We start from the raw sequence: 23413 nt of genomic DNA, 5'->3' as shown, positions 1-23413 counted from the left end.
GTATATAATATACCAAGTGTGGAGAAGCATTCAAAATCCTCTTTCTTCATTTCATATCGCGAAGCTTCGGATAATTCATCATTAGCATAAAAATGCACGAAGTGGACCCAACCTCTCAATCGAATTATCTGCAGATCGCTACGAAGCATATCACTTTTGATTGGACGGTTGATTTTGACAACAAGGTCATCGCAGGCACCGCAACACATGAGCTAATTGCAAAAATTGATGAAGTGTCTGAGGTAATGTGAGGACGACTGTTTATTTATCTATTCGGCACGGGTTTGAGCTGTCTCAGCTTCGATACCTCGTATCTGCACATCGAGGGAGTAAAAGTTGATGGAGATGCGGTCCAAGATGTGCGCTCTGCGTCTCTTAACTGGCGTGCTTCTCTGAGCTTGCATTATCTATAGTTCGGACTTGGTCCCAAGCATGAGGTGATGGGATCTGCGTTGCGTGTCCCCCTTCCTCGAACATTGTGTGCCGGATCGAGTATCTTGGTCGAGATCACGTACAGGACGACTGCGAATGGCATAGCCTTGCAATTCCTTGAAAAAGAGTAGGCTTACCATGTGCGCAATGTCACTCTGTCGTTCATGTTTCTTCAGACAGACCCAGGGTAAAACCTTCCCATTCCTGTTCAGCCAGTGCCAACCCATCCACGCGCGAGACCTCGCTCCTGTGCAAGGTGAGAAGTCTTTATAATTTGATCCCGCGACATAGAAAAACACTTATGCACATGGACAAGATACTCCGTCCGTGAAGCTAGTGGGTGTTTCCGCTGATCACCCCAGTACTTGTCGTGCTGATTTTCGATCATCAGACGTATGGCGCCAGTGTCCGTTCCGTACTCCCAGTTCTGCTATCTGCGAGACGGATTTCTCCGCCCTCAGATGGTCCAGCTCATGATGGCAAGATCATCGGAAAGGATGAAGTTGTGTATACCTACGATCAGGCATGTCTCACCAGCTTATCATCACAATTCCACTTCATGACAGATATTGGTGTCTTCAGCCTACTCCGATTCCATCATACCTTCTCGCGATCGCCGCCGGGAATTTACAGTACCAGTCATTCCAAGTTCCTGATGGAAAACAATGGAAGTCTGGGGTTTGGTCTGAACCTGAGCTTATGGACAAATCGTTCTGGGAGTTCAGCCGGGATACTGCTAGGTAAATGCGCATGAGCTTTCGCTGAACAAAAATGGAGTGTTATTGTATGCCAGATTTCTAGCGGCTGCAGAGAATCTTGCCGGGCCGTACCGATTTGGAGTTTATGACCTCCTTGTTCTTCCACCGTCGTTTCCTTATGGCGGCATGGTGAGCTACACGTTATTGCACACGACCACTTACTCATTACTACTAGGAGAATCCGTGTTTGACCTTTGTAACACCCAGTGAGCATGTTGCGTACCTGTATCAGACTGTTGATCCCCTTCAGCCCTTCTTGCTGGAGATAGGTCTCTGACAGACGTGGTGATTCATGAACTTACGCACTCATGGTTTGGGAATGGTGTTACGTTAGTTTTCTGCAGCTTTCTTTTTTACATTTGCTGATGGTACTCTAGGCATGCTGACGCTTCTCACTTCTGGCTTAACGAAGGCTGGACAACTTATGTCGAACGTGTGCTACTGCAGATTATACACTCACCTGCACACCGAGGTCTATCTTCTGTGATCGGATACAAAGCATTGCTGGATGCCCTCGCGTTCTTCGAAGAAAAACCCAAATATCAAAAACTGGTTATCAACTTTAATTATGGAGAGGATCCGGATTCTGCATACAGTCGGGTGCCTTACGATAAGGGTGCCAATTTCCTCTTGCACATTGGTAGGTTGTATTTGCTTCGTGAAGTTGTCTACTGAGCTAGATTGTCCCAGAGCGTACGCTCGGTGGCCTTGCGGTCTTCCTACCCTATGTTAAGGACTACATCGCTACTTATATGGGTCACAGTATTACCACAGAGACATGGAAGAACCACCTCTATGCCTACTTCCAGAAGAATGGCAGCGAGGGACAGATCGAAGCATTGAACGGCATTAATTGGGATGTAAGGCCGGACAACTGATAGTTAAGGAAAGAACCACTGAAATTGTCCGACAGGCATGGCTTCATCAAAGTGGACTACGTTTACCTGTTGAGATAGAATATGATTTGACTCTGGTGAATCCTGCAAATGCGCTTGCCGACCGGTGGTATGAATCACGACACACTACGGACATTTCGAAGCTAGATTTCAAGAGTTCTGATTTAGATAGCCTGGACGCTAATCAAAGAGGTGCGCGCCAACATGTTTTGTTGTTTGTATCAGTTGAGGAAGTAGGATTGCAGCTGTCTTCCTCGAACGATTGGAGAGTTGCAATGAATCTCTTCCTGCGGGTCACCTTTTCCATTTCGATAAGTTGTACAGTTTCTCGACGACCCTCAGTGCCGAAATTCGATTCAGATTCTATACCTTGGTACTTAAGTCCCCGGCAGCGATGTATTTTGTTCAAGGAGCAGCAAATTGGGTTATTGGGGCAGATGACACAGGTGTCATCAAAGGTCGCATGAAATTTTGCAGACCTGTGTTTAGGGCGATGTTCAAGGTCAACCCTGACCTCACTATATCAACGTTCAAGCAGGCTCGGACGCAGTTTCATCCCATTGCACAGAGTCTCGTTGCGCAGGTACGCATTCTGTTTAGTATGTCCGCATGTCCTTATCTTCAATCTATTACTAGGACCTTGGGCTGGATCTGACTGGACTGAGAGGTAGTGGATAAAGAGGGGTTGTCGCTGAGCCAAAAAAGCATATTCATTACTGTATGGCTTGCGATCGCAAGGGGATCTTGGCTAACCTATGTACTTATACTTGTTTGTATGTCAGCGTCTCGGATCAAGCAGCAAAAGATGACTGCCCAAACTTGGTTTGCTTGGACCCTGAGGCCTGAGGCCTTGGCAGAGGTGGACCTGAAGCTTGGCAGTGCTCGGACCTGAAGCTAACTTAAAGTGTCTCGAAATTTTAATATTACCGAGCGGGGGTTACCAAGGGCGGTCGCACTCGGGTCGCACTGAAGTTCTGAACACTCAGTTGTCAATCATCTCTATTTTCACATTCTTTCAATACTGCATTCATGAAACTCACTGGCTTGAGATCTTATCTATCTTATGAATGGTTTGGCGTCTTGTCTCCCTTCGACCCAACCTGTAGGCTTGTGACATCTCCATTCTTTTCTCCTCTGAGTCTCGGCGCACTTCGTCTGCTGTTTGCTGTTTATTCGCTCGTTACAACAATCACCGTTCTCGTTTTTGAGTCTGTTCGTTACCACGACGTTCATAGGTAAGCAAACACCAGACTTGGCGTGGCTCAACGAGTGGTCTGATCCAGAACTTTGTGATTGGTCCTGCTACTCCAGTTTTTTTTCTTACTTCACCGATCTCAGTTACATCGGCCTTGTCGCATACCTCTGGGCATCCAGCGTCCAAACCATTGTATTTGTTTTGTCGGGACAGAAGGCATACCCTTTGCAAAAGTGGCCACGGATCCTGCAGTTCCTGCATGTCCTCCTGTACACCACCATCACCATATTTCGTGAGTTCAATGTTTAGCTTCCCAGTCTAAGTTTGAGCAATTTTTTGCAGCAATCATCGTGACTGTTGTTTTTTGGTCTCTACTTGCTTCTCCATCGACTTTTAGCACCCGGTACTCAGGTGTGGATGGCGTTTCCTCATATCGGCTGCTGTTGCTCATAATGTGCTATTCCTAGCTTGGTCCAATGTATCCCAACATGCGATGAATTGTAGCTTCATTCTATTTGAGATACTCCTAACGAATGCGGGTCCTAGTCCTTGGAGCCACATCATACCATGTTTCGTCCTTTTTGCGTGTTACCTCGGTGTTGCGTATATAACACATGCAACGCAAGGATTTTACAGTAAGTTTATTTTTACATGGATCACAGCAACGCTGACGCCCACCATTAGCTTACAGTTTCCTTGATCCATCAGAGCACGGACGGTTAGCTGCTTACATCATCGGCATGGGTGTTGGTTACTGCATTCTCTTCACGATCGTGAAGGGTGTCTGTACACTGCGGTGCCGTTTGGTCTCGCCTTCCCCTTTGGACCCTTCTGAACGAGTACAATCTGAAGCTATAGATGAGTGGGAGCACATCGATGTCGAACAGCCGAAGGAGTCAACTGGATCTGATGCTTAAGTATTTATTCTACTTTTGTTTATTGTTATCTTCATGGATTGGACTGAATTGGCTGCTGGTAGTGGACTTTTTCTGGAACATCATGTTCGTCCTTATACTACAATGTTGGTTATGTATTATTATGTGATCGGTTTCTTCCCCGCGGGGTTGGCTTTCGCACACTGATGTCCCGTTGTCCCTTCGGGAACCAGGATGCCGACGGTACCGGCTCACTTGCCAGAAGTTATCACGAGCTCAATTTTCTCAGTATGATCGACTTACAGTCACGTACAGTGTCCATGATTAGTATATTCTGGATGCTGACTATTTTAGAGTCTTCATTTTGCTCAGCACGGAAGGCATCCAACCAAGATTCCGCTTTCTCACCAATCAAATTGTGGTCGCACGCAAGGCGTACGTTCCATCTCAGGCGCCAATAATAAACAATCAGGCGGCTTGAAGGTACATGCTTGACGTGTGACTTGCGCGCTCTTGAGCGTGAAATTTTAGGTCTGTCTTGATTTCTTGTGTCACGGGCATTCACTGATTACAACGAAGAAAAGCCGAATGGTCGCTCTGGGAGCGAAATATGACCCTCGTGATCTCATCGACCTGCTTATGAGCGGTCCGTTGCGGCTACAAGTAGGTGTGCGCGGTCTTCGCTTGCCAGGGTCATTGCAATGACCCTATGATACGATTTTCGCTAATCGGATATTTTGCGCAATATAAGACGACCTCGCGAACTTGTCAAGTCAGTACTTCTGCTCCATGGCGTTTCTACAGGGTGTGAAGCTTGCGTTTACAATATTGGCACTTGCCACGCCATCCTGGGCAATTGGTGTCGCACCTGGTCAGATCCAAAACTTTGTCACTTTTGGTGACTCCTACACTGATTCCTCGTACTACCCCTCCGCTGACGGAGGCTATTCCTGGCCAACATGGGCGGCAATGTATGGTGACCTTGATCTCTATGGATTTGCTCGTTCCGGTGCAACATGCTCGAACCTGCTTACCTACAGACCCTATCCTCCGATCATGGGTGAGTAAGCGCAAATGGCTTGTGATTGTTGTCCTGATCACAGTGACCGCCCAGGTTGGCAATTCCCTGCTTACCTGAATGAGACGAGGAATGGCACGCTGGAATTGAACTCGAATGAGACAATATATACCATCTGGATTGGAACCAATGATCTAGGTGTCAACGCGTTGCTTACCGGAAGTGATGCCCCCACCACATCAATTGTTCAGGTCAGGCAATGCGCTGTCGATGTCCTAAATATCTTGTACGAGAGTGGTGCTAGGAACTTCATCATGCAGAACGTGAGTGTATGAACGTTGGGCCACTGTGTCTTAAGCTCATTTCGCACATACAGATACTTCCCCTTGACTTGACAATCCTGTACTCTAACTATTCGTACCCCAACACTTACTGGAACTTAGAACGCAATACAACTGGATGGAACGTGCACATGACGGAGCTGGTACGTGCAGGGAATGAAATCACATCCCTCAAGCTCGATGCGCTTCTGCCTACGCTCCCTGATGCTCATATTGGTCAGTCAACATTACGATCTGCTTCGAGAGAATGACTGACCCATAGTAATGCAGCATCTTTTGACTCCTACGGGCTTTTCACCGACATGTATAACAACCCTCAGAACTATTTTAATGGCACTGCGCCATACAACGTAACGGGCTGCATACATTCATGTGTGTACTCTATAGGCAGCACGGCAGCACCGGCTTGTACAATCACCAATGGTACTGATGCAGATAGCTTCATGTGGTCAGTCCAAAGGCCGTTCCAAATAGCGACCTAGTGTGCTCACTTTCACTTAGGTACGACGAACTTCACCCATCGCAGCAGTCCGCCAGAATCCTGGCTAGGGAGTTGACTGCGGTGATGAAGGGAGAGGACAACCAGTGGACGACGTGGTTGAGCTAAGCTAGTCACATTTGCAGAGTTTTGAAGGTAGTGGATAGTGCCTCAGAACAACTGGGGACAGCGGAGTACTTTGGTATTTCCCTTAATTCTTTTTGGTTATCGATTCGGCGATTTTTCATCATGAGTGAAGTCAACTCTATGACCTATTCTTGAAATTCCAATTTTTGCGGGATTCGGCACCTCAGCGAAGCACGTCAGAATTGCTAAATAGGCTTGCAAGTGTCATCTGCTAGAACACGAGACCTGCCTGGACTGTATCAAGAAGCGCTCATTGGCAGATAAAAGGAGAAGAGCCAACTAAGTATACAACGAAAAAGCACCCGCTACATGGCTTTAAACGCTTTGGATTGGCTTGCGTGCTCGTCGTTCATCTTCGTCCTGGGGGTGATAGGACATCACTTGCGTCAGCAGAATAGAACCCACTCGCTACCACCTGGCCCGCCGCAGAAACCATTGATAGGGAATTATCTCGACGTCCCCAAGGCGGAGCCATGGAAAACATTCTCGCAATGGGGAAAGCTATATGGTCTGTCCTAAAATGCTGTACCCTTGGACGTATATTCAATAGTGCAAGCAGGCGACCTCGTATACGTAGAAGTCCTCGGAAACAAACTTCTCATCCTGAACGACATGGAAAGTATGCGCGAGCTTCTTGAGAAGAGATCGCAGAAGTATTCTGATAGGCCATCGTTTGTGATGGCCAAATATATGGGGATCGAGAACGTGAGCACATGCAGTAGCGCGCTTCATAGCTGAAAACAAATCTACATTGGACAGAATCTGTCGTTCGCTCCCTACGGTCCAGATTGGAGGCGAGGACGGAAACTCGTACATGGAAACGTTAACCAGGAAGCCGTCCAGAAGTATCATTCGCTGCAAGAGAATGTTGCCGCCAGATTTTTGAGAGACTTGGTGGAATATCCTTCAGAAGTCATGAAGCACCTGCATATGTGAGATCAGCTGCGCATCAACCCATGCTTCCCTCCTGACTTGGCATTACCAAGGGCCACGGCTCAAATCATCGCGTCCATAACCTATGGGTTTTCTATCGACACCCCAAGCAATGCGGTGAGTGAACCACTGGACAATGGCTCCAATCCTTTTTAACTGGGACTAGCAGTACTTTGACGAATTTGCCGAAACGGAGCGAATCGTCCTGAAAAGCGTGGTTCCGGGGGCCTATTTGGTTGATATGATTCCTCTATGTAAGGCTATTTCCATCACGGCAGACAATTAAGCTGAAGGTGATGTAGTATGGTATCTGCCATCCTGGGTCCCATTTAACAGCATACAGCGAACAGCTGAGAGGGGGCGGCAGCGGGTGTCTGATATCGTGCACCATCCGATGGAGCAAGTAGAACAGGATATGAAACAAGGAGCTTCTTCGGCTTCATTTGTTTCGGATCATCTAAGGGAAAGCGGGAGCGATAAAGTGATCAGACAGCAACTACCCTGGGTAGCGTGGTCAATATATGAAGGTACGTTTTTACCCCATTGACTGAAAAGAGGGATGACATCGTTATCCGACTACAAGCTGGAAATGACACAGTAAACATTTCATAACTCTGGGATATGTATCTATCTGACCGTGCAAAAGACTAGTGGAACCATGCTGGTCTTCATGCATGCTATGGCGTGTTTCCCAGAGGTCCAGACCCGCATGCGCGAGGAGATACACAGAGTCGTAGGGACTGACCGCCTGCCATCTTTCGATGACAGGGGACGGCTGCCATATATCAATGCAGCAATTAAGGAAGTGTACCGCTGGAAACCCAACACACCTTTTGGCGCACCAAGGAAATTACAAGATGCGGATGTTTATAGAGGTTTTTTCAATCATAAGCGGCCAGGAAACACGTTTTGACCCCTTGAGCAGGGTACCACATACCGAAGGGCACCACTGTTATGCCTAATATCTGGTGAGTAAGAAATATGTATCCACGGGATGTACTTATCCTTCAATATAGGTTACTCAGTCGGGACCAGGACAGTGGCATAGATCCTGAGGCATTTTCTCCAGAACGCTTTCTTGATACCCACGTAAAGAAAACGGCGATTGATCCTTACAGTTATGCGTTTGGCTTTGGAAGAAGGTGAGTGCGCGTTACAACACATAATGAAACTCGTTGACATCTACGCCCAGAATGTGCCCAGGGCGTTTTTTAGCAGATAACTCCGTGTTCATGCTTGTAACAAGTATAGTGGCGACCATGCGGATTTCGAAACCCAAGGATAGCCATGGCATGGAAAAGCCATTTGATCCTCCATATATACCCGAAGGTCTGGCCAGGTGCGTCCCAGTGAACAGTAAACAGGAGGAGCACTCATGTGTTTGCCGATGAAGTTTTCCTTATCCATTCGAAGTCGACATCGAACCGGTGTCTGACAAAGCAGTGGCTGTCGTGAAAGGTAGAGCGACGAGTATTGATTGAATATTCGCGTATGTAAGGGGAGCGCGAAGGCTCTGATGGTACAATGTATGAGATCAGCCCTTATTGATGATGTAGTAGCTTTCCCTAGATATAAGTGTCACAAACTTACGAGGATTCCTGATTTTAGCATATGCCCATTTGCGATTGCATATCTGAATCGTGATGTTCCAAAGATATCGAGGAACTGTATCACAAGATATTTCGTCATTCGTCGAACGAGCGGCGCTTTCAAAAGTGCAGCAGATTAATCGTGTACTGTCCCTACATCCAGATCCCAGTATACGCTGCGGAGCACGCAGGATAGGACTGAGTGAGGACATTGCAATTTACAAAAGAAAAAGACCTCTCGAGTACATGCTGTACAGAGGGCCTATGATGACAGGGATCTCCAGAATGCTCCCTGCTGGTCTGATATCCAGAGTGATGAAGTGCTTTCATACAGGCTGAGAAGGGTCAAAAATGAGACACTGCTAGCCGTGAAAGTTGAATGTTCCGAGAAGGGGTTGGTCGCCAATATAGAACTATGCAAGTTAGTGCAATAAGACGAGCGACAATCATTTTCACTGGGACGAAAAGGCTAGAAAAGCGAAAGGTGCCCCTCGGCACACTCGGCAAATTCAGGCGGAGCCGAACCAGCGTGCGGCCCACGGTTATTATTATCATCCCGCCCCTTTGCTGCCCGCTGCCCGCCAACTGTCAGGAATGCTGCCTCTATGACACTCGGTACGCCCGCTCTTCGTCTTCCTGGCTTGCCTTATTCACATCGCGCTCCTTCCCCCCTTTTCTGGACGTGATGTCCATGGCCCATGCGTTGGTATGCAGCCCCTGGCGGCGGCGGCGGCGGCGGGTGAAGTGTGATGTGACTGGTGGGAGAGGCGGGTAGGTGATGTCAGCCATGCTCGTAGGAGTGCCGGCTTCTTCAAACTCCGTCAGAGCATCGCCACCTGTACCAAGACTTGTACCCAGACATAGACTTACACCAAGACCGGCCATTTCAGGAACGTCCTCCAAGGCTCGGTCTTTGAAAAGAGGATTTGGGAGGCCACAATAAGTTGCTCAACTCCCATTTTCCATTGTCGCTCGCATATAGTAACCAGTCACGCAGGCAATCCCAATAGCGAGAGCCGAACACTCAACTATTGCGAATAGGATCGGCTCTTTGTTCCAATGATGAAAAGAATGTGCACTCTTTAATTTCCGTGATAACATAATGCATGACTTCTTTCAATCCCGCAACGCCTGTCCAAGGAGAACGGGAGGATGGAAGAACAGCCGCGTGAGGGCGGCTAGGTCGACAGTAAGTCCTTTGTCCATAAGCTCTTTCTCTTCTCCTTTCTCGCTGTTTCACTGATTACTTTTAACGGTATCCAGGTGAGGACGAGTCAAGACTTAAAACCAGTCCTCGTCAGGTTAGTATTAGGCCTAGGGCCTCTCACTCGATCAGCTAACACCACGAGAATGCCGAGTAGGAGACGACAAGAGGAATCAGACGATTCAGTACGCGTCGCGAGGTTGGCTTGAGGTCTAAGGCGAGCCCCCTTTTCCTCCAATCTCGCAGTCACGCAGATCCAGCCATTCGGGGAGACGTGGCAATCGGCCTCTCCAGCCCTTGGTCCCTTGCGAAAGATCACTCCCGCAAGTTTTCTTTGCACGGCATAATTTCTACCTACCCATCGCGTCCCGATACCAACGTCCTCACCGACATATCTATCTATCTCCCAGAAACTTCTGGTGTGCTTGTACAATACCTCGGGCCGCCGCCACTCACAATATCAATAAGCTGTCTCGCTCTCGCATTCATGGCACGCTTCTGGGCATTAACGCTGGTCGTTCTCTCCGCAGTCCCGGTTCTTATGAAGTTATTCAAGACCTCTCCCAGTCGATCACAGGTCCTCTGCTTGCTCAGGACTCCATGTGCATACAGCAAACATGGACTCTGATCACCGCATAGCTACCGTCAAGGCGTTCAACGATGTGCTACATGAACTCTTGAGTACCCCTCTTATCCTCGACTCGTTGGATCGAGCTGACTGCTGTACATATTGGGTCTCACCTCAGGCCTGGCGCAGTTCCTCATGATGAGCATATTCGTCAGAAGTGGGAAAGTCTCCGCCGGCGACGTCATGGCCGTGTTTTGGGCAACTCGTCCACCGATAAGAGGCAAGTTCGACCGCGTGCAAGGTGGGACGACACGAAAGTTGTCATGCTCGCTTCTGTCAAAATCGACTCAAAAACAGTCGAATCAAGTGATTTTATCTCTACGAAGTTGAATATAACAGTGGTATTGAAATGCAACATGCCTGAAAATGACGGGTTCCACCGAATCCTGTTATATTTTGAGTTAGGCACTGGACTCGCACAGACGTGACAAAGTAATGGATTCCGTTTGTCGTACTTAGTAGTACACCAGTCAGAAACTACCAACACGTGATATATAACTATATGGGAAATATAATGACTATTAAGCAATGAGCATCGTTACCCTACCTGAACGCTTCCTGGTATGTCAACCATTCTATCCCGCAGCATGGAATGCAGGGACGCCATTCCACCATACTAATTTCACATCTAGAGCTGTTCAAGGCAACCCGGGAGTACGTCCAATAACACCGCCCTTGTCCTGAGTTGAACCACGTTCCGGAGTTGGAGCCCACGATCCTGTACCGTCACAAGAGCAGTAAGCTCCTAATAATTAGGCCCCACTCCAGATTCTGACTTTATCCCAAATCTGATTCACCAGATTTTGAAAGAAAATGAGTAGATCTCTTCATCTCTCCGAATCCTTCGTCATCAGTTGTGGCACAATTACCCTCGATATCGATCAATCTAAAGTCCTCGTCATCTACTTGAGAAAAACAGGCGAATATTGCCTTCCAAAGGGGAGAAAAGATGTTGGGGAACAGCTTGAAGCAACAGCCGTTCGCGAGACGTACGAAGAAACAGGATACATCGTTGAGCTACTACCCCTTCAGTTGACCACCCTTGCTACCCTCCACGGGAATGACGATGTCCGATCTGCGATACCTGGAGGGACAACAGAACCCGTCGCTGTGACGCAAAGGACGACTCAGGGTGTGCTGAAGATCATCTTTTGGTATGCGGCACGAGGCGATTCTTGCGCCATACGCCAAATGCATACGACAGAACAAGACGACGAGGATTTTGATGCCGTCTGGTGTCCAATGGATGAAGTAGTTCGGTTGTTGACATTCCACGATGACAAAACGATCGCTGCAAGGGTCATTGAGGCAGCTCGTGGTGGGGGAAGTGAATCTAAGGTACATTGTGCCGTATCTATATAATATACTAATTCTGACGGAAGGCGCGCCTTCGGCGCGATCAGCGCCAGGAGTGAGCATGTGAATGATGCCCGCTGGAGGCAGTCGAGAGCATCAAAGGTACCTAGTGGCAGTAAGTCCGCAGTGAGTGCTACAGCGACAATGCACTAACAAAGCGAAGCAGCCGGTCCATTGACCGATTTTCCAAACAACGCGTCATCACTCCCTCTTCCCAGTAGCGGGCTTAACGCAGAGTACATCAACCCGTATATAAGACAGACAGGACAAACAAACAAATATTCAATGATACCACCACATTAGCAAACCAGAAAGCTCGCGGACAGTTGAATGCCTGAACGATGCGGACTCTAACCACACCTTCAACTAAATGTCCGATTGTCTAGACAGTGCCGCAGTGCCAGTGATTTGAATACAAATTTGTGGTTTTACATGTCAGTGCGATGTGAGACAAAGCAGACCCGAAAAAATGTTCACCTTGAGAGGAACCCGACTTGGGAGTTTGTCGTATCGCGATTCGTAGTACACCGAGTAAAACCGCTTGCTATGGAAGAACAGTTCAGCAATTTATTTCCCCAGAAAACGTGACTCGACGTACAGGAAACAGCAGCCGTTCGTGAAATCCAAGTCAGAGAAGAACAACTCCAAGTATTACTTCCGGACCAATCCGAGTTCCTTGCGGTAGCTCTGACTCAGCTCCGGCTTTTACCGGTTCAGCAGTAGGCTCGTGCCACACCAATCTGTCCTGCAGAGAGATTCCGTCCTGCAGATAGATTCCATCCTGCCTCAGGTGATATATGCTTCCTCTGACGACACCATCAAACTCTGGGCCTTCGAGTCCCGCCTGCTCCTCGCCTCGTTCAATATTCTGTGTATCTACCACGTTAACCTCTCACCTGACTCGCGCCAGCTAGTTTACATGCATGGGTCGGATGTCCGGATATTCCAGGATCGAAATATTCTGAGATGATCGCCGTACTGATCGCAGGTCCAAACCCCGTCCTCAAACGCCGGTAATCCGATAAACGAGACCTCCTCAACGATCGAACCCCCATTCCCCTCACAAGCTCCCCCATCAGACGACGTACATGCCTTACCTAAACTCCTCTATCGATCCAACCAGCCTTGGTTTCCTCGCTATTCTCCTCGGAGGTAGCAGAGCACACTGCCTTCAAGTTCAATCCTTCCCTGAAGAGGTCGATAGAGACTGGGATGGTCTAGGCATCCTTCAATCCAGAAGCAACATCGAGAGACTTATCGTCAATGACAAGCTTCGCGCAAGTCTCTGTTCCCTCCTTCATATAGTGAACGAAGAAGCCCCGGGAGATTCCTGGACGGTGATTACTCCCTGCTGCCTTCCATTCGTATACGCTAATTACCCACAGGATCTCGTTGATAACGATGTGGAAAAAGACACCTGGGATGTTATACGCTTCTCTGGTCGCGCCGCGGATGGTTCTAAACGTACTATCAAACTCTGGAGTCTGGATCACATCCTTCAGGCGTTAAACGATCCTGCCCCACATCTCATCAAGGTTGCTTCGTTCCGAAATGTGCCTTGCTGTCCTCGTTTCCATTCGAGATTGGGATGGACAGCCCTGGTTCATCAATCTCGGCGTGTAGCAGGGGGTTTATCCATATTACAAGATCGAGATATCCTCCTGTTGAAGGACCCATCGACAACGACAAAGTCTCTTCGGTATGCAGTCTTGGGAGTCACCTGCGATTTGCTCCTCACATCGGTCCTGCTGTTTCATACCTCCTCTCACCGATTTCTCGACCCCCCACGTAGTCGACTTCTAGTGAAGTGGCTTGGTCAAGACCTTCTCCTTAATCCCGACGCTCTAGACGAAGCAATCAAATCTATCTATAAGTCGGAGACGTATTATCTTACTCTTCGTGAAAATTTGGAGAATGAGATGCGTCGGTTAATTTGTCTCGGCGCAGGTGTCTCGCAAAAGTCGGATTCCGAGACCGATGACGAAACCTCTATGCAGATATCGGGAACATTGTTGGTTCTGGGTGAACATAATGACATACAAGGACCCTACAACCGATTCCTATTCGAAGCCCCTCCTACTTTCATCCAATCGAATGACAACACTCCCCTTATTCCCGTTGTCACCAACCCACCGGACCTAGGTTCCGGAGAATTCGAGTTTACTTCCGAGGAGCTGACGAATCCCAGCCCCTTCTCTTCGAATTCACAATCATACTTCACGCATATTAGGACAAAAGGCGGTACTGAATGGACAAATGCCTTCGTCAAAGTGTCATCGGCGGCTTCTATAAAATGGGAGCGCAAGATGCTGCCTGTAATAAGCACTCGTATCTCCCCTGGCATGCTTCCAAATCTCTTGGCATACAATGCCGATCTCAATTCACTTGTTATGACCAGACTTCCTGGGAAACCCTTGAATGACTTCCGTCTTGAATATGCGAGGACGAGGAATTGTGAAGATTTAACTTTCAGGTCTTCGCGAGATGCCCTTCGCTGGTTTGTGGATATAGAGATTCGTCGTGCGTATGAATATGGCTTGCTGTACTCAGCCGGCAAGGAGTTGGCCGACGCTCCAGAAGGACTAGACTCTCCAATACACAAGTTCTATTACGACCGTCTTCACAATGATGTCAGATTCACTAAACATTACTACCCAACCACCCCCGGGTTCAGCGGAGACAACGCAGTACAGTTTGATGATTTCATCGCTCTTCCTTGGAAAATCGATGGCGTGGAGTATCCCCCACTTCAGGAGTCCTTCAGGAAGGCAGAACGGATTCTCGATCCTCATGGTCAAGTTTTACCAAAACTGTGGGCCTGTTTGGGACTAGGAGATGGTCACGGAGGAAACGTGATGATTTCGCCGAAGAAACAGGATCCAGCGATTTATTTCATAGATTACGAAGCTGCCGGGCATCATAGTCCTTTCTTAGATATCGCGAAACCGCTTTACCTCGACGGGTTCTTCCCCATTATGTATCACGATATCACTTCCACATCCTCCGACCCCACTTCTGAACGCGCTCCGGTTTCGTGGAGGATTGATGACGGCAAGGTTTGCATCGACTTGGATGCACCGCTGAGTGATCTGGACAAAGTCATATGTTTCATGAAGTTGGAATATACCCTTAAACCGCTTCTCGAGTACACTGCCTGGAATTTGGAAGAGCAGATGGAGTCTGCCGGTAACGTTTTGTCAGCCGCTCTGTTATGCTGCGCGCTCTTGACGAGAGACTTCTCCCGGCACCCCGATTCGTTCTTCTTGAACTGTGCTGTTGGTATCTTGCTGTATAACGACCTAAAAGGCTCACTTAAACGGTTCTGTGGGTGGGATAATTGGCCTTGCGTCGTGGAGACATCTATCAATGGTGAGCGTCGTTCATCTTTCTTTTAGCAGATTCTGAAGCGCAGCCAGACAAAGAACTAGCATCATTCGGTGGTGGAGGCTTCTCTCTCACACCCGAGCAGTTCGATACTCAGCTCTTCAGCATTTTATTCAATAAAGTCGACCTTGAACCGGATTCGGTATTCCTTAAACGGTTAGATGACACGCTGCGTTTGCATAAGAAGTTCTCGAAGGATTCCAACGAGTCCCCGGCTGTTGTCGTTCGAAGAATAGGTGATGCGCGGAGAACGGGAATTAGGGTAATGCACCGTTCGGAAGTATTTTGGCCTAGACTCACCTTCGTGTTAGGTTGCCCCACATACTTGTATCCGTGAAAGCATCTTTGCGGAGCCCAGAATTGATCATCACTTTCAGTATCAGGAGGTGCAGGAGACCCGCCGCTCACGTCCATACAGAATGACTTTGGTTGATCTTGGATGTTGTATGGGAACTGATCTAAGGAAGTTGGTCGTGGATGGTTTCCCAGTACTGGTACGGCTCACTTGTCGAATCATGTGCTCGGATGCTTATTTAGATGCCCTAGGACATCATGGGGCTCGATATTGAGAACCGTGAGTTTCGTGTCTTTTACAAAATCTTTATTAAAATGACGCTTAGGATTCTTTGACATCGGGCATCTCATGTACAACGAAGGGGACACACCTTCCATCAAGTTTAAGCAGACCGATGCCCTTGATCCTCTATTCTGTGAACGCAACGCCAGTTTGGAAAGCAAGTTCGATTTTGTGCACTCAGCAAATGTCGTACATCTCTTCCAGACTGAGGGGCAACTAGCATTCATACGGTCAATGGCCTTTCTAGCTAAACCTGGTGGACTTATGTGGGGTCGTCAAGTCGGGTTGGCTAATGGACCAGATGGTGCGAAGTACAAGCACGAAGAAGGAAAGGGTACTCGGTTCACAGCTGGCGAGTTTAAGGAGCTCATCTTGGATGCTACGGGATGGCGTGAAGAGGATATCACATATCGCTCTGAGTTGGTCGCGTACAGCGAGCTACGAATGGCGAAGCCTGACAAGAATTGGGTGCTACAGTGGTCAATGAGGGTGCCCTTCGATAAAACGCCGGGAGCTCGTCGAATTACTGAGTTGGTTGAATAAATAATCGGACGAGATCATTAAAATGTACATTCTCTGCCTAGCTATGTACATATTTGCACTACAGTGGATCATCGTTTAGCGAATAACCAGGTTTTTGCTCATTTGATCGTGCTCGTGTAAGTGAGGTTATATCCAGCGTGTACTGGCACGGTGTAGCCAACATTCAATGAGTTCCCTGAAGGCTAATCTAACCTCAAATTCGCCACCTCAGAGCGCTCCCCACTAAAAAACCTTGGCCCAGCGTCAGCGGATAACAAGAGTCCAAACAAATATCTCACAGACTCCCAGCCCACCCATGACTCTTTTGCCAACTATACTCCCCGGTGCACTAGGACGAGCCATTCTCAGGGCATAGATGCCGGTTGCAGCGAACGCGCCGCTTCCTATGATGCGACAAGACATGCAGTCATTGTACGATGAAATCTGAGGGACGAAGGTAGAGTCGGAATCAGGTGCTGCGGAGCTGGTTTTGTTTGATTCAGGCGCGTTCATGCCCGCTCTAGTTGCGAAGGAAAAGTTGAAAGCAGCCTGAGCAGGGCTTCACGGAAGGACCCCGAAAACAGGGCCCGATACTGTTATGAGCATGAAGTTATGTAGAAAAGAGCGTATTATATTAATTACTAGCACATATATGAAAGAGTGTATTAGCCTTTACAGAAGATATCGCGAAGTGCTTGTAATTGAAAAATAGATGGATGGATGTAACGAAAAGAGGGTTTTACCGCCGACGAACACAAGTCGCCTTGAGCTTATGCAAACTAATATTGCCTAAATGCATAACCCAATATCTCCGAAAGGCGTCTTTGCATCAATTCGGGGCACATGCAACCCTCAGTCCACCCATTGGCCGTCTTCGCGGGTTCGCTAAACATGGTAAAATCGTCTTCAGTATCCACTAGGTCATAGAACACCAACGACGGGTCTTGGTTGTGAGGGTGTGATTGGTGGGGCGAAGCAGAGGACTGAGACGATGTGGTCCTGTCTGATGCGGAAGGGACAGATACATGACCGCTTTCGCGTCCGCTGCGCGAAGAAGGAACATATCCATGTTTTGTTTTGCGATGGCGCGTCAGGGCGGAAGGGTCGTGTGTCCTGAAGGTGCAATCATGAGGACAGCCATACCGTTGCTCGCCAGTACTAAAATTGTTAACCAGATGAACTCGTTGATAGTAATGCACGAGTACGTACTGTCTGGCAGAGTGAATATCGAAGCTTCTTTTTATTATCGTCGCAAAGTGACATCCGGGAAAGGTGCAAGTGCGCGTGCTGAACGCGAGCTCATGTGAGCGACCAGTATAGAATATAGGACAAACACGTACTTGTCTGCATGCCCAGCCTCGTGCCTCTTGAATTCTTTAAACTTCGTAAAAGTTTCGCCGCACTTTGTCCGAGGGCAAACGTAGACCTAGACATTCCAGACTCAGACTCAGTACATGAAGTATGCTCGTGATCAAGCTTACCTTGGTAGGAGACATTTGAAACTTGATTTTGTCGCCTGATTCTCCTTGGGGTAACGGTGATACCAGGTAGGCATTCAGCAGGACTAACTATATACGATTCCTGGAGGTGGTAGTGACATTGTGCTTTGCGGTTGACAGAGGCTTCTTGGGTTCATACATAAACGCTTTGTTAGGGCTCTAGTGGACATTATGAGCCACGACAAAGCGCGAATGGATTATCAAAGCTTCCGCATCCGTTCGAAGGCTTCATTATCCAGTATACACAATGCTACGAAGAGAATTCCATTAGCCAACATTGATCAATGTAATGCGTGATGCATATATGTGGATGCGGGGAGGACATCCAGGAAATCATGATGGCCAGTCTGGGCAAGAGGTGGGGAAAACCTTAATTCCCAACATGCTCGACGGTCATTATTAGTTTCGCACAGTACTGCTGTAATTCAAATTATTTGCCTCCAAAAACAAGATCCAAAACCGCACAAAATCCGTATTCCAACAAGATCACCCCCACCCAAGTGAAGCACAGGTACAACACGACAAGTACTAAAACAACCCTGCTAGATCTGCAAACGGGTCCTTCCCTTGCTGCGTCGGTGGCGTCGAGGTGGGCTGTGTCTGTCCCATCATCGCACCCATACTCACCCTTGATCCGGGTGTGCTCATATGAATGCCCAAACCTCCACTCTGCACCGCACTCATGCCCGTCGCTGGTGGCCTACTCACACCCGATCCAGGAGAACCCATTCCCAACGACAAGCTTGAATTCAGAGGGATACTCGCACCTCCGTTGTTGCCCCCGAGATAACTGGGTGATGTTACCCGTGGTGGGGTAGGCGCGAGCATGATGGACCCGAACTGGGGCTGTGGCGAGGGGGCGTTTGGGACGGGTGATGAAGTGGAGGAAGAAGTATTGTTCGTTAAGGGGGCGTTGGGTTGTGAGGCGAACATTGCGCTAGCACTTGATGGTCGGGCGTAAGATTGGGGTTGTGGCGGTGAGGTAAATAATGTAGCTAGATCATCTACTGGTGCGACGTATGATGATGAATGCGACATGTCATCGAAATTAATGAGGGATCCTTCGGTTTGTGCGAGCTCAGCGGGTACGGCGGATATGCTATAGTCGCCTTTCTTGTAGGCCTCGAAGCGTGTGAGGACGTTGTTGATTCGATCGTTTATTTGGAGGAAGGCGTCTGAGTAACATATAAGACCTATGCCGGAGAATAGAGGAACGGACGTACCCAACGACTCTGGATCGTCTGTTTCTGCGTTCGAAACCCATTTCTGGAGCTTGGGACGGGCAGACTTCAATATCGACGCGACTTGCTGTTCAAACGAGTGAGAAAACTTCCCAACTTTCTAAGTGAAATATCGACTCACGTCATATGCGTCTCCCGATGCGAACTTTTCTCCATGAGCAGTATCGACGTTATCGAGCATTTCGTTGAGTAGAATGACTTTACTCTCGAGCTTATTGAGTTCCGTCATGGCTTGAGAACGATAGTCTGGCTTTGCTTCGGGGTTCGCGCCAGCAAGGGACTTCATAAGTTCTTGCGCGACTGCCAGGTCTCGTGGGGTACCTCTCCGGATAAGTTCCTGGAGTTTAGCAGATTGTGCTTCTCGATCTTCCGACTCAAGCTCATCAGCGGATTTAATGTTCTATGCTGCCATATGAACGTATGAGATAGACACAAGCCACAGACGAACTCACCATCGTCGGGGGTGCCTCGGCGTGGCGGGTAATCTCCCTAAAGCGGTACCCTTTGAATGTAAGAAGCCGGTGCATATCCTTAATATTGCCCAAATCTTCCTTCCAGCGCGACTCAGAGCAGATACCTTCCTTCCATTGGTGAATGAGCTCTAGAATCCGTGACATGACTGGGCCAGGGAATGGAGGTGGACGTTCAGGGAATCGACGAACGAGCTCGTTCAGGAATTCTTTGGTTGAGATCTGGAGGTGAAATGGGTAGCCGCACGATTGGACGAGGGTGTCAAGAAGCGCGAGTGCGAGTATGGCGATATGTGGGTTTCGGTGGTTTGTTAGACGTGCTATGAGCATCGATGCATCGCGAGGGCTGATTCAATGTCAGAACTAGAGATTGCAAGAGCAGAATTGACAGACGTATTAGCTTTCTTGGTGTTGATCAATTCAGCGATCTCAAGGTGAACGGCATAGTTGGGCTCATGGAGTGTCGGATCGCAGGCATTTTGTACAAGCATTTCCAGCCTCGATGCCCTGAACCAAGGCGTACCGTTCGACCCTCCCAGCATCATGTTAGTGTTGCCTAGCTAGTGAGTAGTAAATAATCTAGCAGACGTGGCAGTCACAGCTGCGCTCGCTGTCGTGGTCGCCTCGCCAAGATGTCCGTGGGAATATGTCAGCATGCCTTGCTTGTGCCTTTTTACTCAAACCACCAGTTATCTATGTAGTTCTATGATGTTCTGCCGCTTTCTGCTGTTTCACTGACAAGGACCGACTCGACTTGAAGCTCGATACTCAGACTAACTGGCTGCAATGAACAGCTCGCGATAGTGATGTCAGGCGAATGTACAGAGGGAACACCGATAACTTGTACTGGCGCTGAACAGATCTAATGGACTGTAGTAAGTTTTTATTGAATATGTTGAATCATTGCTTGGGGTGCATTTACCCCCCTCTGAATTTCAAGTCCTACCCTAATACTGACAACGTTTATCATCAGGTATCCTCCGAGCCTAGCTCTATGCCACTGCTGGACGGACATCCGCAAAGCACTTCATAGCACAGAGTCTTCGTACAGCATTCGGGAAGGAAACGGGCGTACTGTCACAAGATCATTGTTGATCTCCACACCTGATCGAGGATAAACGTTTAGCTCTGAGCTGATAGAGCTGTACTATTAATTGTTTGTGAAAGCACAATGCAGCGGATACCGCTATCTTTGACTCAGAACCTCGTGTGCGAATGACGTCCACACGGTCGTGCAATCATGAATACTAAAACCATACAAAAGTCAGCCAATCATAATGATACATAATCATTCCGCCGCTCTTCAGTGCTCAGTTATAATGCTTCACCACAATCCCCTCGATGACCTCCTCCTCAACACCACGTTCCACCCCCTTCTTGAGATCAGTCCTCCCATACGACGTTGTCCTTCCCTTCCTCCACGTCTCGCACGATGGCGAATCGTCATCAAGACACTGGCGCTCAATACCAGCGCGCTGTAACACAGGGCTTTCAGCACACGGCAGTAAACGGACGTCGTTGTCTGGCATCGCGAAATAGTATGCACCCAAACGGTCGTAGGCGCGTTGGTCCGAGGGGGGCTGGATGACACGGTGGATCGTAGGCTTGTAGTATCCGCCTGTAAAGAACGTCATCATGTCGCCTGTATTGATGACCTGTGGCGGAACATCAGGTTCCAGGTATCACTGTAGTTTTTCTATGAGCGTACCAAACCGTTGTCGATGTGTCGGACCCATTTCCATTTGCCGTCAGGAGCCATAATCTGCAGGCCTCCGATAGGCTGGCTCCATAGAATGGTTATGCTGCCAATGTCTGCGCAATTCAGGAGACAAGTTTGAAGTAAAGAGGTATCGAGTGTACCTGTGTGTCCCTTCAACCAGACATTCTTTGATTTCTCTTCTTCGTCATTCGAGCGCCTGTAGCTTGACGACAGTTCGTAAGTTAGGGAACGGTTGCGAAAAAAAGGGCTTTTACTATTTCATGAACCTGACTGCGAGTATGTTCATCAATATAGGATTGCATACATAAGGAGAAAGACTAACCAGAGGTTTCTCCCGTTCGGTCAAAATTGTGTTTTTCCACCAAAGTCTCCTCGGGCAGCTCGAGGCTTAACGCAATCAAGCTGTATGATGGTGCTCGTAAGCTAAAACATCGAGAAGGGACTCGCGGTAGAACTGACCGAAGGATCGGATGGAGAATGTTGAAGTGATTATGGCGAGCAAAATCATCGAGCTCTGGAAGGAACGGGCGCACGGCCGTGGGGTGGGGACGCTTTGTGACATTGAGGTTTACTGCCGAGGGGTAGGAAACACGCATCACACGAGTATTTGTGACACCTACTTGCATAATGCTCAATCTGATCGAGAATTTGATTCTCCGTATCGACTTTCTGAATAAGAGCATAAGCTGTGCTCATGGTCCTTTGTAGAAAAGACGGACCCAGAATTGACGAGGTTTATAACCTGCGTAGTACCCGACTTTCTCGACATCGGCGGTGTATATCTTCTTTTCATCCGGAGAGACGTTGTTAAAAGGAACGCCAGCTATGTCGAAGATCCTGTCACGCTACAACATTGATTCAGAGACCTTTGAGTATGAGTGGCGAGAATGAGCCGTACCTGAGCCTGTGTATAACCATGATTAATAGCGTAAAGAAAGCCATGGGTGCGTAGTGCATCTCGAAGTTGCGGATAGAGCTCTGCGCGTCCTTCGGGTGTATGCGCTTTGGAAAGGTCGATGATGGGAAGGTCCGCGAATTTCACTATATGGGGAGACGTTATACAAATGTATTGCATTTATTGGATACTCTCTTACAGTCCTCTTTTGTTTCTGGAGGGGGGATGTAGTGTGGACACTCCGGCAGGGTTAAACTGGGCATATCTTGGATGGTTATTGGAGAAGATAGTAGAGAGTTCAACGCAAGTGCCAAGTAGATAATAAATACCTGGACTATGAACAGAAGAATTAAAATTTCACACCGAGATAAGCCATCTGAAATAGATGCGGCTTCGTGACTTATGTCATGAGTTCCATGAGAGCTCAGAGTACCTCGGCGTAGTATCGAGTCCATTTTTGTCCCGCTGCTGAGGAGTCCAATGTAGTGAGGTAGTACAGCAAACTGAACAATTGACGACAGCACTACATGGAAGGAAACAGCAATAGATCATTGGTGTAATTAAGGATGAGTGAGCGAGATATGATTGATGATGACATTACAGGGGGGGGGGGGACGAGGGCACAGACGTGATAGTCATAATTAGACGGGAACGAGAAGACCGGGGTAGGCAACGATGCACCGAGAATGAGTACCACCAAGACGAAACGATCTCGTGCTCCATAGTGGCCAAACTGATTCTCTAGGAGGCAAGTTGAGAATGAAGTAACTGAAGTGTTGGGATCCGAAGTCTCAGAAAAGACGCAGTGTGGAGTATAGGTGAACGGAAGATATGGCAAGGATTTGTCAACGCGTGTCCCCGGACACGACGGTAGGGCACATGACGCGAAGACCCCGCGCTCGTGTAGGAGAGTAGATACGACGAACGTGGACGTTCGGAGGGGTCGTTCTCGGCGTGTCCGTCGTAGTAGTTTGTCGTCCTTCGTCGTCGTCATCGTCTTTGTCGTTGTCGTCCTCGTCGTTTCGTTGTCTTCATATTGCAATAGTACTTGTTTGTTTGTTTGTTTGTTTGTTTGTTTTTGAGTTTGAGTCAGTCGCTTTTTGTTATTATGTCTCCTCTACCTGGCGTGCCAGGCGCTGACCTTCTAGCCTCAGTCAGCCCAAAGTCAGCCAAAATGATAAGCCGGCTATACCCGGGTGCTACATAATAGGAAGTGCCGTGTGACTGATTTTATGTCTAGGTTCTTGTTGATTAG

At 48.3% G+C, this 23413-nt stretch overlaps 10 protein-coding genes across 10 annotated transcripts; 6 read left to right on the top strand and 4 right to left on the bottom strand.

The window, feature by feature from the left end:
* Positions 1 to 92: 92 nt before the first annotated feature.
* HD556DRAFT_1507236 (peptidase family M1-domain-containing protein) lies at positions 93 to 2998 on the top strand (the record flags this gene model as incomplete). The annotated part of the gene is made up of 15 exons (XM_041309046.1): positions 93 to 247; positions 299 to 359; positions 414 to 559; positions 609 to 688; positions 749 to 768; positions 824 to 939; positions 999 to 1172; positions 1226 to 1319; positions 1366 to 1396; positions 1441 to 1519; positions 1568 to 1830; positions 1881 to 2050; positions 2104 to 2278; positions 2332 to 2669; positions 2723 to 2998. 15 exons carry the CDS (start codon positions 93 to 95, stop codon positions 2762 to 2764), a joined length of 1944 nt encoding a protein of 647 aa, XP_041153841.1. The 3' UTR covers positions 2765 to 2998.
* Position 2999: 1 nt separating this feature from the next.
* HD556DRAFT_1057716 (uncharacterized protein) lies at positions 3000 to 4533 on the top strand. The gene is made up of 5 exons (XM_041296035.1): positions 3000 to 3321; positions 3398 to 3573; positions 3624 to 3692; positions 3749 to 3916; positions 3966 to 4533. The coding sequence occupies exons 1-5, from the start codon at positions 3116 to 3118 to the stop codon at positions 4196 to 4198; spliced, it is 852 nt and encodes a 283-aa protein (XP_041153840.1). The 5' UTR covers positions 3000 to 3115; the 3' UTR covers positions 4199 to 4533.
* Positions 4534 to 4805: 272 nt separating this feature from the next.
* Positions 4806 to 6286, top strand: HD556DRAFT_1058425 (carbohydrate esterase family 16 protein). Its single transcript, XM_041296037.1, has 5 exons — positions 4806 to 5216; positions 5271 to 5497; positions 5551 to 5731; positions 5786 to 5963; positions 6017 to 6286. Exons 1-5 carry the CDS (start codon positions 4946 to 4948, stop codon positions 6120 to 6122), a joined length of 963 nt encoding a protein of 320 aa, XP_041153839.1. The 5' UTR covers positions 4806 to 4945; the 3' UTR covers positions 6123 to 6286.
* On the top strand, positions 6034 to 8798 carry HD556DRAFT_1058247 (cytochrome P450). Its single transcript, XM_041296036.1, has 12 exons — positions 6034 to 6648; positions 6700 to 6845; positions 6900 to 7072; positions 7127 to 7190; positions 7243 to 7327; positions 7376 to 7600; positions 7657 to 7670; positions 7720 to 7948; positions 7999 to 8041; positions 8090 to 8215; positions 8266 to 8412; positions 8467 to 8798. The coding sequence occupies exons 1-12, from the start codon at positions 6450 to 6452 to the stop codon at positions 8552 to 8554; spliced, it is 1539 nt and encodes a 512-aa protein (XP_041153838.1). The 5' UTR covers positions 6034 to 6449; the 3' UTR covers positions 8555 to 8798.
* Positions 8799 to 11011: 2213 nt separating this feature from the next.
* On the top strand, positions 11012 to 12195 carry HD556DRAFT_1415795 (NUDIX hydrolase domain-like protein). The gene is made up of 4 exons (XM_041304320.1): positions 11012 to 11231; positions 11295 to 11832; positions 11898 to 11965; positions 12014 to 12195. The coding sequence occupies exons 2-3, from the start codon at positions 11308 to 11310 to the stop codon at positions 11907 to 11909; spliced, it is 537 nt and encodes a 178-aa protein (XP_041153837.1). The 5' UTR covers positions 11012 to 11231; positions 11295 to 11307; the 3' UTR covers positions 11910 to 11965; positions 12014 to 12195.
* A 371-nt stretch (positions 12196 to 12566) lies between these two features.
* On the top strand, positions 12567 to 16376 carry HD556DRAFT_1278565 (uncharacterized protein). The gene is made up of 5 exons (XM_041299261.1): positions 12567 to 15219; positions 15267 to 15496; positions 15546 to 15728; positions 15781 to 15808; positions 15855 to 16376. The coding sequence occupies exons 1-5, from the start codon at positions 12939 to 12941 to the stop codon at positions 16352 to 16354; spliced, it is 3222 nt and encodes a 1073-aa protein (XP_041153836.1). The 5' UTR covers positions 12567 to 12938; the 3' UTR covers positions 16355 to 16376.
* Positions 16377 to 16556: 180 nt separating this feature from the next.
* Positions 16557 to 16771, bottom strand: HD556DRAFT_1211081 (uncharacterized protein; the record flags this gene model as incomplete). Its single annotated transcript, XM_041296570.1, has 2 exons — positions 16557 to 16585; positions 16633 to 16771. Coding segments are annotated over 2 exons (168 nt in total), but the record flags the coding sequence as incomplete, so codon positions are not given.
* A 160-nt stretch (positions 16772 to 16931) lies between these two features.
* Positions 16932 to 18205, bottom strand: HD556DRAFT_1057036 (uncharacterized protein). The gene is made up of 4 exons (XM_041296034.1): positions 17815 to 18205; positions 17674 to 17759; positions 17543 to 17620; positions 16932 to 17491 (listed from the first exon to the last, which is right to left on the bottom strand). The coding sequence occupies exons 1-4, from the start codon at positions 17827 to 17829 to the stop codon at positions 17113 to 17115; spliced, it is 558 nt and encodes a 185-aa protein (XP_041153834.1). The 5' UTR covers positions 17830 to 18205; the 3' UTR covers positions 16932 to 17112.
* Positions 18200 to 20185, bottom strand: HD556DRAFT_1415782 (VHS domain-containing protein). The gene is made up of 5 exons (XM_041304319.1): positions 19937 to 20185; positions 19526 to 19889; positions 19195 to 19473; positions 19056 to 19140; positions 18200 to 19007 (listed from the first exon to the last, which is right to left on the bottom strand). Exons 1-5 carry the CDS (start codon positions 20086 to 20088, stop codon positions 18361 to 18363), a joined length of 1527 nt encoding a protein of 508 aa, XP_041153833.1. The 5' UTR covers positions 20089 to 20185; the 3' UTR covers positions 18200 to 18360.
* A 668-nt stretch (positions 20186 to 20853) lies between these two features.
* HD556DRAFT_1248320 (uncharacterized protein) lies at positions 20854 to 22421 on the bottom strand (the record flags this gene model as incomplete). Its single annotated transcript, XM_041298764.1, has 10 exons — positions 20854 to 21198; positions 21252 to 21355; positions 21404 to 21465; positions 21518 to 21533; positions 21586 to 21665; positions 21723 to 21834; positions 21884 to 21932; positions 21983 to 22108; positions 22162 to 22304; positions 22358 to 22421. 10 exons carry the CDS (start codon positions 22419 to 22421, stop codon positions 20854 to 20856), a joined length of 1101 nt encoding a protein of 366 aa, XP_041153832.1.
* Between the last annotated feature and the right edge of the window lie 992 nt (positions 22422 to 23413).

The sequence above is a fragment of the Suillus plorans genome (genome assembly GCF_016647745.1).
Source record: "Suillus plorans strain S12 chromosome Unknown HD556scaffold_93, whole genome shotgun sequence".
Taxonomy (NCBI): Eukaryota; Fungi; Basidiomycota; class Agaricomycetes; order Boletales; family Suillaceae; genus Suillus; species Suillus plorans.
The sequence above is the reverse complement of the archived record's forward strand: the minus strand, read 5'-3'. Positions and strand labels throughout refer to the sequence as shown.

Excerpts from the sequence above, each read along its gene's own strand:
- HD556DRAFT_1415782 (XM_041304319.1), bottom strand. The coding sequence starts at position 20,088 with ATGATGCTGGGAGGGTCGAACGGTACGCCTTGGTTCAGGGCATCGAGG. Across the intron at positions 19,141-19,194 it reads CATCGGGAGACGCATATGAC|CAAGTCGCGTCGATATTGAA; the intron begins GTGAGTCGATAT and ends TCGTTTGAACAG. Across the intron at positions 19,008-19,055 it reads AGACGATCCAGAGTCGTTGG|ACGCCTTCCTCCAAATAAAC; the intron begins GTACGTCCGTTC and ends TATGTTACTCAG.
- HD556DRAFT_1058425 (XM_041296037.1), top strand. The coding sequence starts at position 4,946 with ATGGCGTTTCTACAGGGTGTGAAGCTTGCGTTTACAATATTGGCACTT. Across the intron at positions 5,217-5,270 it reads ACCCTATCCTCCGATCATGG|GTTGGCAATTCCCTGCTTAC; the intron begins GTGAGTAAGCGC and ends GTGACCGCCCAG. Across the intron at positions 5,732-5,785 it reads GCTCCCTGATGCTCATATTG|CATCTTTTGACTCCTACGGG; the intron begins GTCAGTCAACAT and ends ATAGTAATGCAG.
- HD556DRAFT_1057716 (XM_041296035.1), top strand. The coding sequence starts at position 3,116 with ATGAAACTCACTGGCTTGAGATCTTATCTATCTTATGAATGGTTTGGC. Across the intron at positions 3,322-3,397 it reads CGTTACCACGACGTTCATAG|TTTTTTTTCTTACTTCACCG; the intron begins GTAAGCAAACAC and ends CTGCTACTCCAG. Across the intron at positions 3,693-3,748 it reads TTTTAGCACCCGGTACTCAG|CTTGGTCCAATGTATCCCAA; the intron begins GTGTGGATGGCG and ends TGCTATTCCTAG.
- HD556DRAFT_1058247 (XM_041296036.1), top strand. The coding sequence starts at position 6,450 with ATGGCTTTAAACGCTTTGGATTGGCTTGCGTGCTCGTCGTTCATCTTC. Across the intron at positions 7,073-7,126 it reads GTCATGAAGCACCTGCATAT|GGCCACGGCTCAAATCATCG; the intron begins GTGAGATCAGCT and ends GGCATTACCAAG. Across the intron at positions 8,216-8,265 it reads GCGTTTGGCTTTGGAAGAAG|AATGTGCCCAGGGCGTTTTT; the intron begins GTGAGTGCGCGT and ends ATCTACGCCCAG.
- HD556DRAFT_1278565 (XM_041299261.1), top strand. The coding sequence starts at position 12,939 with ATGCCTTACCTAAACTCCTCTATCGATCCAACCAGCCTTGGTTTCCTC. Across the intron at positions 15,220-15,266 it reads CGTGGAGACATCTATCAATG|ACAAAGAACTAGCATCATTC; the intron begins GTGAGCGTCGTT and ends AAGCGCAGCCAG. Across the intron at positions 15,729-15,780 it reads TGGATGGTTTCCCAGTACTG|GACATCATGGGGCTCGATAT; the intron begins GTACGGCTCACT and ends TAGATGCCCTAG.
- HD556DRAFT_1415795 (XM_041304320.1), top strand. The coding sequence starts at position 11,308 with ATGAGTAGATCTCTTCATCTCTCCGAATCCTTCGTCATCAGTTGTGGC.
- HD556DRAFT_1057036 (XM_041296034.1), bottom strand. Across the intron at positions 17,621-17,673 it reads GAGGCTGGGCATGCAGACAA|CACGCGCACTTGCACCTTTC; the intron begins GTACGTGTTTGT and ends GCTCGCGTTCAG. Across the intron at positions 17,492-17,542 it reads GATATTCACTCTGCCAGACA|TACTGGCGAGCAACGGTATG; the intron begins GTACGTACTCGT and ends TAACAATTTTAG.